Source organism: Poeciliopsis prolifica, unplaced genomic scaffold (genome assembly GCF_027474105.1).
Source record: "Poeciliopsis prolifica strain line A6 unplaced genomic scaffold, Auburn_PproV2 SCAFFOLD131, whole genome shotgun sequence".
NCBI lineage: Eukaryota > Metazoa > Chordata > Actinopteri > Cyprinodontiformes > Poeciliidae > Poeciliopsis > Poeciliopsis prolifica.
This window is the reverse complement of record NW_026562506.1, coordinates 509,168-521,317: the sequence shown is the minus strand read 5'-3', so window position 1 is coordinate 521,317 and position 12,150 is coordinate 509,168. Positions and strand designations below refer to the sequence as shown.

The 12,150-nt window shown below is 36.4% G+C and overlaps 1 protein-coding gene across 1 annotated transcript in view; it reads right to left on the bottom strand.

The window, feature by feature from the left end:
* The window catches only part of chd1 (chromodomain helicase DNA binding protein 1), a 63,012-nt gene that overhangs the window by 44,492 nt on the left and 6,370 nt on the right, over positions 1 to 12,150 (bottom strand). The window contains exons 4-12 of the mRNA XM_055024851.1: positions 9,090 to 9,286; positions 6,971 to 7,239; positions 6,516 to 6,741; positions 3,034 to 3,134; positions 2,774 to 2,952; positions 2,400 to 2,524; positions 1,368 to 1,584; positions 1,196 to 1,285; positions 906 to 1,096 (exon numbers count right to left, since the gene is read on the bottom strand). Coding sequence (XP_054880826.1) covers positions 906 to 1,096; positions 1,196 to 1,285; positions 1,368 to 1,584; positions 2,400 to 2,524; positions 2,774 to 2,952; positions 3,034 to 3,134; positions 6,516 to 6,741; positions 6,971 to 7,239; positions 9,090 to 9,286 — 1,595 coding nt within the window. The remainder of the gene's footprint in view (positions 1 to 905; positions 1,097 to 1,195; positions 1,286 to 1,367; positions 1,585 to 2,399; positions 2,525 to 2,773; positions 2,953 to 3,033; positions 3,135 to 6,515; positions 6,742 to 6,970; positions 7,240 to 9,089; positions 9,287 to 12,150) is intronic.

The following is a 12,150-nucleotide window of genomic DNA, read 5'->3' as shown; positions in this document are numbered from 1 at the left end:
TTATTCATGACAGTTTGAGCAGTGAAAATTTTATCCCACATGGAAAAACATATTTAGGCCTGTTACAATAAGCAATAAATTAATCACTCAACTGATAAATTCAAACAACCTCAATTTCCATTTGTATGATTTATTGTGTTTTTCTTCTTTTCTTTCCCTCTACCAAAACTAGATCACAAATGTTTTCAGTCTGGTTATTTGGTTTCAACTCACTTTTGTTTTAAGAACTTCATTATTTTTTTTTTTTTTTTTTGGTGTTTCTGCTATTTTGTTGATTTATTTAAATATTTAAGATGTTTTTCAGTTCCGGGGTTAAATATCCACCTGAATTTAAGCTTCATTAATTATTGAGAATGTGTTCTTGCATTATTGTGCCATTACAGTTATATTACTTGATAATGGATTCCAAACAAAAATAATGTTATAATTTATCGCTATAACTTCAGGGACAATTTGTAACAAATTTTGTACACCAAAATTTGTTATTGTGACAGTTCAGGAAAGAAGCTTTCAGCATTTTAGTAGGTTTTATGCTTGGCAATCCTTACAGATCTAAACGGCTCTTAAAGCAATAAGCTGCATCTAACAAGTCATTTTCTTTACTGCTTGAAGACATGACAATGCAGAGATAGTAAGGTGAGGTTTCAAGGTCAACAAACTAGAGAAGGCTCAGGATTGTACCAGTACTGAGAAGAAAAGGTGGAAAGAAAGAGGTGAGTTACATAATTGCTGACTAATCAAAACAAAAATTGATAGGGAAATCCATAACATTTGTTGTCTCATCAATGACAAAATTAGACTGAAATAGTCCTAACTAGCAAAAACAAAAGCATATGCATGTGAACAGAGTACACAACATTACCATGAAGAAAAATTTTAAACCAAGGAAAATAAATACAACCTACTTTTCAGGCATAATGAAGTGGAGCAAAGACCAGAGCTCTTTTAGGGAATTCTGAAGAGGTGTTCCTGTGATTAGAAGCCTGTGACTGGATTTGAAGTCAATCATTGTTTTGTATAGAAGAGAGTCGTCATTTTTCAGCCTGTGTGCCTCATCCACACCAATAAAGGCCCAGTTAACACCACCTAGAAATGACTGGACAAACATTTTATAGGTACACGTTTGCTTACAAAAAGATATTTATGTATAGCTTAAAAAAAGAAATATACAGATAGGATTAGAAATGAAGCAGACCTTGTCTTTTAGAAGAATTTCGTACGTTGTGAGGAGGATGTTAAATTTCAATCTCTTATTGTGGACATGCATCCACTCATGTGTTCGTATCTGTTCGATAAAAAACAGATCATAACTTTTTTCGTTGGTAAATAAATGGCTGAAATGCTATTTCTACTCGACATCAACCTACCATATTTCTGCTGTTGATGTCTCCAAGGTAGACGACAACATTCATCCCAGGGGCCCACAACAGTATTTCCCTTTGCCAAGATGTAAGTGTAGAAAGAGGCACCACTAGAAGAAATGGTCCATACAGCTGGTGCTCATGAAACAGGTAGTTGAGGAAAGAGATTGTTTGGATGGTCTTTCCTAAGCCCATCTCATCAGCAAGAATACAACTGTTGCCTCTATGAATTAAAAGAAGAGAAGAAAAATGGAAATGTTTATTTAACAATCAAAAGTATGAGAATTTCTAAGAAAATATCTAAGTTAAATTAGCTCATTTATATATTCCAATAAGCAAAACCAATAAGTTAAGTCATTAGGAACTGATCACTCCTCAAACATCTGAGAAACAGTTGGCTTAATTTCACTGCAATATGGGTAGGTGAAATATTTTTAAATACCTCATAACATCAGCACAGATTATATTTGGCATATTTTGCTTTTTCATATTGGGTTTGGCCAAACAAATATGCAACTTCAAAACAGAGGGATTTTCTTAGCATTGCTTTATAAATGGTCACCAGAATAAAAATTGTATTCATATAGAAATATGGAGTTAATGTTATTGATTTTATTAGCCTCTCAAAGTAAAGTCAGATCATGTTGTGAACGATCCCTCAGTGGTTGCTCGCAAATTTTCAAAAGAACCAACGGCAAAGTTGACAAGAGCTGGACAAAAGCACACTCTTTTACTCTGTCACCGGTGCTCATATGCACTGAATCAGGAGTTTTCGTTTATTTATTTAAGTTATATAAATACAATTTATGAAATCTAAAAAATTTAAAACAAAACCTTATTTTCTCCTGTTGTCTAATACATTTAGATATTCAGATTGAAGCTGGCAAAATGTTTTTCACTTCAAGCTAGAGTTGAGTAATGTGTGCCAGCCGTAGCAATCCTTATCACTGATAGATGAAGACATTCCAGACAAATGAGAAGATTTCCCATTTAAGATGCATGATAAATCACTGAACGACAAAGACTGTTGAGTCATACTTGCTCCAGGAGTGGGCCATCCAGTTTAAACCATCCAGCTGGTAGTCCCTGAGCTCCAGTCCGTCACCTCCAATGTAAACTGGCTGCTTCTTCATTGGTACAAATCTGGGTCTCTGTTTCATCAACTAAAAAACAAAATCCTCATTTGAATTTCTTTAACTGGAATGCTAATATCCAAAAACATCTTCTAAAAACCAAAACTAAATACATTTCAATAGAATGGACATAACTCAACAAACCAGGTTTAAGTGGTTTGTACAGTAAATCTGTTTTCATTGATGATGTGTCACGGGAAAAAAAGATGTTTTACAGAACATACATTTTACTCTGAAACTTTTGCCAAAGCTGTTGGAAAAAATAAGGACTAAATTTACCTTCAAGTCTCTAGAGGGAATGGTCTTTGACTGATTTCTGCCCATGTAGTCGTCAATGCATTTCTGGAACTTTTTGGCAATCAGAGCACCATCTTCCCAGCTACACTCTGAGTATGGTAAACCTTGCCACTTGCAGAGGTAGTCTGGGTAACCAGCAGCTGACTTCTGATTCGAATGTCCTGCACAACACATTTCAATTATTTATTGGATCACAAAACTCAGGGTTAGCAAACACATTCAGAGTAATCATAGAACAGTACCTATGATACGTTCAACAAGCCGATACTGAGAATGCAGGTCATCAATCAGTTCCTCTTGACAATTAAAATATTCCCGATCTTCTGGTGATGCTGCCTTTAACCTAAAGAAAGAGATACAGTTAAAATGAATGAGCATTTATATCACAATAAACATTTTAAAAGTCAGATGTAAAAAATTCATTACTAAACCTGTCATGGTGTTGTACAAACAATTAAGTTATTATAGCATTTTTCTAGACATTCAAGGACACCAAGAGAAAACACTATTAAAAACAGGAAGAACATAAAGAACAAATAAGAAAGCTGAATAATCTAATAGAAATAATAACATTAAAAGAGAAAGTGATGCCTTGTATTCTTTAAAACTATTAGGAGTAACAAACATCAGCTATATAGATCTATATATAGATCTATATATCGAGATATAGATCTATATAAAGATCTATATATAGATCCATCCACCGACCCTCCCTTCATTTCCTTGTTGTAATGCCCAGGGCTCGCTGCACGATCTTATGTCGCCGATTGTCGGCCCTTTATCAAAACCTGAGAGCCCACACGAGGTAAAACGGTTTGATCGAACCGTTTTGTGTCCAACAATGGACACAACACGGACAAGCTTTACAGGTCTATTTATGAGTATTATAGTTCACACTATTTAGCAGTAAAGTTTAACCCCATGTTTCTAGTATCTTTGTAAGACTGCTCTTACATATTCAACATGGTCCTCAAATGATTTGCTGTGAACCAAATTGTTATCAAGGTAAGGTGGGCAGACATTATCACTCAAACCCCACAGACACTCCTCCAGGCTACTCCGAAAGTCTGCTAAGGCTGAACAGCTGAATCCAAATGGGATTCTAGTCCACTGGTATAAAGCCCATTGAGTAAAAATGCTTTGAGTGGCTGGCTGTCCTCATCTAAACCTCACTGATCATTTTCATCTTTGTCAAAAGCTTTACACTTCTCCCTGAGCATTGTTTTCACTACAAGCGACTGCTCACCAGTTAAATGATCTAAATGTACATGAAGGTCCCAAATATCACTCATATCACTGCTGGCAGGTGAGGAAACTTTAACAACTCCATCACTTGTCATGTTCTTAGTAGACATGGTCCTCAGCCACCGATCACATTCACAACAGTGTGTCATTCACAGCCTGCATGTGCAGCTGCATGTCTCCTCTTTCCTTCACACTGCGTAAGCACGCACCAGTAAATCCTAAGTAATGTGGTGTGGAACTTCAAGGCTGACATTGAACGGGGAAGTTTGCGTGTTGCAGTGGAATTTTCCCTGGGGGTGAACCACGTCAAAATGCATCAACACAACAAATCTAATGTGACATTTAAAAAACAAGCACATGACAAAGTTTAGCTACATTGAGTCTCAATGCAGGAAAAAAGAACATCCGGAGCGGCCAGTAAAGCAGCGTACAACCACCAACACTCACCTGGATTAGCACCATGATCAGAAAGCTAAACAAATAACCTGAAAAATAATTTAAGTCTTCAAGCTAGCAGTGTAAGATGCTGGTTCTGTTCTCGGTGAATCGCCACTATGCGCTACTGGAAGTGATATTTCACAGACGTAGCAACTACAGTGAACTCTCACAGCAAATCCCTGCTTAAAGCTGCAGCATGTCATCAAAACAAAAAAATAAAAGATTTTAGATATGTATTAAAACTTTCGCTGTCCTAACACAAGACAGATAATCTCTAAAAAAATTATGGATCACCTCTGCCTCCTCCTGTGTTCTGCAGAATTGGTTTGATGCAGCCTGAGTTTGACTTTAACTGTATGTGTCCTCTTTTATTTTTTCATTTTGGCAGTGCTGAGAGATTTACTTGATTTGTGTATAATTTTGAGTACTGAGAATCTTATTGTTAATTTTACTGATTGCAGGTTTTTCATTTGTCCTTTTTATTGAATAACTGCAGTATTATGCTTGCATGGTTTTAAAGTTGCATTATGACTTGTGTTGTTGGCAACAGACGCTGGGACCAAGACTGAGTTGCCTCTTTTCACTTTAAACAGTAACTCTTGCACATGAAGTCGTTCTGGGATGCTGGTGTTCAGAGTAGGACAAAGCAGCATTACATTGTCCTCAACAGCCTGGATGCAAGTTCGACAGCGAATGGCTAGTTTCATCAGAGCAAAGAATAACTTTACTCCATCCTGTTTTTACTTGAATCTCCTTTCAAGGGCTCTGGAATGTCTGTATTAACTGGATAACATTCTTTACATATCCAACATAAATCTCAAAAACACTGCTCACTCGCTTAGCAATATCATTGTTTTTATTACCCTGTTGCTTCAATTGCTCTTTGATGACTTCCTCTGTCACATTATTAAACCTGTCATGGTGTTGTACAAACAATTAAGTTATTATAGCATCTTTCTAGACATTCAAGGACACCAAGAGAAAACACTATTAAAAACAGGAAGAACATAAAGAACAAATAAGAAAGCTGAATAATCTAATAGAAATAATAACATTAAAAGAGAAAGTGATGCCTTTCTGAACCACATTTGGGTCACTAGGCTCTAAAAAGCTGGAGATGTACTTTTTAACCCCAGTAAGTTTAAACTCTATGGGAATCCACCATATAAACGGTATTTTTGTTTGATTAGCAGCAAGCCCGTTTAATGGTTCTGATCATAAGAGCTCATCTACACCCCTATGTTAAATGCTCCACCCTCCCATTGTTTTGTCACTATAGCCTGTGCACCTGTGTCCCATAGCGCTCCAACTGGTAGACTGTCAAAAGTGCAGCTCACCATTTTACACCTACCAATTAGTTTTACTAATTTGATATATGGTGCCCCGCATAAATCAATGCGCAAACTTCAACTGGTTCAAAACTCTGCTGCTCACATCATTACTGAAAAAGCCTCATTTCACCACATCACTCCAATTTTACAACAACTTCAATGGCTTCCAGTTTTTTTTTCAGAATTCAATTTAAAATCCTGATCTTTACATTCAATGCATTTCACAACCTTGTCCTTCCTTACTTGTCTGATCTTCTGCACATCACCACCCATTCATGTTCCCTTTGTTCTTCCTCTTTAATCCACCTCAGTGTGCCTCTTGTCCGTCTCAGCACCAAGGGGAAAAGAGCCTTCTCTTACTCTTCCTCCTGACATCTGTAATATTGACTCTCATCTGACCTTCAAAGCACAACTCAAAAGCCATCTCACTTTAACTGCGTAGTTATTTTGTGGTTTTGTGTCTTGTAGCCATTTCTTTACTGTTTAATTTGTGTTTGTAATGTAAAATGTTTTTGGGTGTTTCGAAAGGCGCTGGCAAATAAAATGCATTATTATTATTATTACTCTTCAAAATGGTACACAGAGCTTTACGGAATGGTTTTCCATTTCATAAAGCAGATGCATCCAAGCCATACATTATCAAGTACAAAATGTCAGATACAGTGCTGCAAAGAAAACCTAAATGAAGAGCCCAGATAAAGACCACTTACCATTTTTTTCTCTCTTGTTCCTTTTTTTTGAAGTTTTCCAGTTTCTTCATGCCCCTGACATTCTGCAACTTTAGTGTTTCCTCAGTCTCCCAAGTGTTATGGATGTGTGCCCAGTTTTTCCACTTAATGAAATATTGAATCTCGCCAGTCTCTTTATTTGAATCAAAGTCAAAATTGGGGTCTCCATCTGCTTCTACAGCATATACGGTGGTTGAACTTCCTGTTGCTGAAAACCAAAAATTTAAACATCACATTAGGGAAAATATCTAAGAATCATCCGCACTTGGATTTTTATTTAATTTCATAGATGAGAAGTATAAAACTGCACAGGATTCCTCCAAGCAAACATGCAAAACCCGTCCATTTCCCCAACTAACCTTCAACATTTATATTCATTTGTAAAATCTAACAGAGTCATAATATACTTTACTGATTAGGTAAAGACATAATCTTACCTCTTTTTCGTCCTAACCTGCAGTCCATTACTCTTTCAATTGTCTCAAATTCTTCCTCCTCAGGCATTGGAACATCTTCACCCAAAACCTCCACCAAATCATCAGAATCTGTATTTATGTCTTCATCTTCCTTATAACTTATGTTGACAGTGGCCTGTCGTCGTGGCCCTCCACATGCTATCTTTGCGTAGTTATTTTCTTCCTCAGAAGATGAACACTTTTGGGATTTCTTTCTCTGAGTGACACTTTTTCCATTTCGAGAATTCATCCTGAAATCAGAGAGTAGTAGAAAAGTGGTAAAGGTTTCTTCAAAGTTGATGTCATCAACAAGTATGATCAGTTTTATTTCAGCTTCTACATAAACTGAATTATGCCATTATAATATTTCCATATTGGTGCTTTCAATTATAACTAGACTATTTGTATAACAAAACCACTCCAAAGTAACTTAAAGATTTTTTATTCTCAAATATAACCACAACCTACAAATTCCTAAACACTGAACACTTTCAACTGATTTTATTGTTTTATAATATAACTATCCCACATATTTAAGTTCTAGATTCTTATTAGAACATTACATTTATTAGAAGAAATTATGGCTGGATGGATAGATTCTTTTTAAAACATCAGTCCATACCAAACTGATTTTTTTAGAGTACCATTAAACCCCTAGTACTACCATGCCTAATTACAATATATTGCACATTTATTATCGGAATGTTACTGTGCAAAACATTCAGTCACTACTTTGCAACCTATTGCTAGCTCCCATCAAACCAGCTCCACATCTTGGTGCAGGTGAAACCACAAAGAACTGAACAATTCTGCTAACTCAATGAAACTTACAAATGTAGGTATTATTGATTTAGTGCTATCCTCCACAGAAAATGAAAATAAATCAGAAAAACCAGATGAATTACAACTCAAAACCACTTCTTTCTCACCCTGTGTCAGTCTAGCTACACACAGGCTAATTGCCATAGCAACTAACAACAATGCCGCTTTTAGGATTCAACACCAAAACTTTCTCACACAAAGAACAGAACATTCAGTTGATTGCAGGCTTAATGTTTATTTTGTGACTAAGTGATTAGCTACTGCTGTTATTAGCTAATCTGACAGCAGTTTGTGGGTTATGTTTATTTTCTGCATTTTTTACACATACAAGCCAGAGCCCACAAAACACACATTCATTAAAAAAAAAAAAAAACATTCATTATAAATGGAGTCCATATTTGGCTGCTTCTGCACAAAAATACAAAAAAAGTCCTCTTTATTTTGTTTTAAAAGTCTCGGCGTCTCAATATAGATCACTGGAAGGGAAGTCGCTAAATAGCTTATGTTAATATGATTATAATTTGACGGGTAAAAATAGTACATGACCAATTTTTTTAATGCCATCAGTCAAAATGGCAGAGAACAAAAAAGTCTAGCACGACTTCCTGCTTATAATGTTCTGCACGTACATCAACAGCAATCATTTTTATTTCATCTTAAATTTGAATAAAATAAATAAATGCAATTGATAGTAATGGGTGGATAATTTTTATATTTCATGATGCAGAAGAGAATTTTTTTTTCTGTACTTTGCAGCGCTTAGCATTCCCAATTGCACTTTTTGAACCTTTTCATTAAAGGTTTGTTCAGGTTAACCTTTGCATGTAAGACTAATATAAACAATTTTGCTAGTTTTAGTATCGTTAATAAAGAAACTGTTTCCCACTAATTCAGTCAGTTGTACAGGAGTTATCAAATAAATGTGTAATTCAGTACATTTATGTATGTTTTTTAAAAAAATTAAATCAATTGACTACTGTTTTTCTGTATTTGATAGGTATTGACCGATACTAAATCTTAGATATGTGTATAAGTGAAAAAGGTGGGTCGGTGCATCCCGAGGCAGATGACCACTCTCTCTGAGCCAAGTTGTGTTGGCAATTTCTTTCTGTTAAAGGGGAGGTTCCAATGTTTTGGAAGATGATTAAACAAAGCCATTTTAGTCCTTGTAAGAATGTTTTAATAAAACCTAACCTAAAGTGTCAGTTTTTTTTGTGACCTAATCTTGTAAATCTCTTTTTGGTTGGCAGCAACTATTCATCATCAACAATACACTTACTTGGTTGGAAGTTTTCTGCTTTTAAATTTGAGACTGGGCTCATAGTCTGATGCAGTTTCATTACTGTTTTCGTCTGTCGATGAATCTGACCCAGTATCACTCCCAGAGACTGAGCCTGATCCAGAGTCAGAAGAGTCCGAATTCCCTCGCTTTCTGGATCCACTTGAGGTGTCAGATTCATCACTACTTGAAGAGTCCTGAAAAACAAAACACACAAATGTAAACATTTGAAAGGTACCAAGCCCTCCTTCAATTTTACCCTAAACTGTGCTTTGGTCAGATGAGATCAATATTAGGCTATTGAGCAACTAAGAGTCCAAGTCAGTCTGCTATTAACATGTAGTAACAACAGAATCTGTGCTTCTTCCATAGACCATGGAAAACTTTGACTGCATTCCATTGTAAATTCTTTGAAATTCGAACACAAAAGGTTTATATAATTAGAAATACATTCTGCAAATAAGCATTTTTGGAACAAAAGCCATCATGTGAAAATCTATAGAACTTAAGTAACATCAAAAAAGCTCTCCTAAACTGGAAAAGATTATTCGGTTATGCCATCACGTCAGTCAATTCACTTCTCGAATATTAGGACTCAGGCTGTAATTATTCATAAAATGTTTCAAGTACCTTGATTATTAAAATTCCTCAAGGCAAATTATCGACCCGTTTTGTGAAATTATGTGTTACCGTTTAGTGCACTGTCTTTCATCCAGAAGATTATTTGTGATCCACAAAACTCTGACTTCTGCCAATATGTTTTTGGCAATTACTAAGCTAAGCTATTAGCACAGCAGAGTCCAAACGTCCTCTTTTCCTAAGGTTGTCCACTTTTCACATTTTGTTCATGGCGTCGGGAAGGAATCTAATTGATTGAAGAAGAATAGGCACCAAATTAACTGCTACGACATGTGGAATAAAAGTCTTCCTCACAGATTGTCGAGTTGCTGAGTTTTGCAATGTCGCTATATTTTTATGCTTAAATTAGAAAAACAGGACACATACTGTTGATGCTTTGATTTTTCATGACTAATCCCCCAATAAAACATTTTGACAAGAAAAAAATGTGACTTTGCATTTTTAACATCTTGAAATTGGGTCTCTTCAAGAAGCTTCTGCTTTTTCTGACAACACGTCTGCACAATGCGTTTCTTCACTAAGTCTTAGTGCGTGACTGGCTCAGCAGACAGAGTAGTTGTCCTGTAATTGGAAGGTTGTAGGTTCAATTTTAGATTCCTCCTGTCACATGTCAATGTGCCCCTACCGATGTGCACATTAGTTTATAAATGTGTGAGTGTCTGAGTGCAAATGGGTGAACGTGGCTCTTGTGGACAGCACTATGAGTATCGTATTTTACGCACCAAACACCTTCAATTTTCTCAAAGCCGACAGTGCGCCTTATGATATTGGAATAATATTGAGCCCAGAACTACGGTAAGCAGCAGCTGACTTCATTTTCCCCCGTAGAAGAAGCACGCAGTGCATAATGGGATATATGACTGCGCGAAGCGTGCCGTTTCATTTCCATTTGTGTTTGTGTAAAGACCCCAAAATGGCTCCTATTAAGAGACACGCTTATGACGCAGTGTTTAAACTCAAGGCGATCAGTCACACAATAGAACAAGGGAATAGAGCAGAAGCGAGAGAATTTAATTTTAACGAATCAATGTTGCAGAAGTGGAGCCAGGGAACAAGATGACCTGCGTCAAGTAAAGAAGACTAAACAGAGTTCAGAGGGAGCAAAGAGAGATGGCTACAGTTGGAGGATAAACTCGAAAAGTGGATTGTTAAACAGAGAGCAGCAAGTAGAAGTGTCAGTACAATCACTATTCGAATGAAAGCAACAGCGCGAACTGAACATCAATAAATTGAGAGGCAGCCCTTCTTGGTGCTTTTGGCTTATGAAAAGAAGTAATCTCTCAATCTGTACACGAACTACTGTTTCACAACAACTGCCAAAAGACTACCAAAAAAAAGCTGGCCACTTTCCGCGTGTAGCTGAGTTGATTTTATTTATTTATTTTTTTATAATTATTATGAACCTTCTCAAAACACTTTTTGTTGAGTTGACATGCCTGTTGTTCTGGGAGGACGGTTATTGATGTCGCACAGAGTGAGGTTCTGTGAGGCAGCTGCAGCAGCCAGGCAGAAGCTGCCCACACAGCTGCTGGTAAGATGTGCTAATGCTACCCCCACCCTAGTGATGTTTATGATGTTCATAATTGTTCTCACACTTTTGTGCTGCATAAATTATGTTAATTGTCTTTATGTGTCTTAAAAAAAACTTCAGGTTCGATTAGAATTAAACTGTTGCCCTTTAAAGTTGTTTGAAATTTTCCCTCCAAAATGTTTGTAGAGCTGCTGGGAGCTGACTGTGTGTGCCACACTGATAGTTGAGTGGGTCCCACGTTGTGTTATAGGTATGTAATAAATGCACAGATTTCTGTTATAGTTTTATAGCTTTAAATTTAATTACTTTATATGTATTATTTTACGTAAAGTAAAAAAATTTTGTTTTGTATTATAATTTTGATTTTTAATTATATTATTTTGCATTATGCATTAACATATTTCTTTGATGCTGATTTACACACAATTTTATTTTTCTTCATTCCATTTGTGGTTAATGTGAAAAGGGCAGAAGCTGCCTACACAGCTGCTGAGGTGCTGGGATCTGACTGGTTGTGTGTGCCACACTGATGGTTGAGTGTGTCCCACGTTGTGTTATAGGAATAAACTGACACAGATCCTGAGTCCTGTGTGATCCATTTCACAACTGCCAGACGCGCATATTTCAAAAACAAGATTACTGAAAAAAGATCCAGCCAGAGCACATTATCAACATGGACAAGATTCCACTCATCTTCGATATTCCTGTGAACCGCCTGTGGATAAAACGGGAGCACATACAGTAAATGTTTGCACCATAGGGAATGAGAAGTCATCCTTCACTGTAGTTCTTGCTTGTCCAGCTAATGGCCAGAAACTTCCACCCATGGTTATTTTCAAGAAGAAGACTTTGCCAAAAGAAAACTTTCCAACCAGCGTAATCATCAAAGCT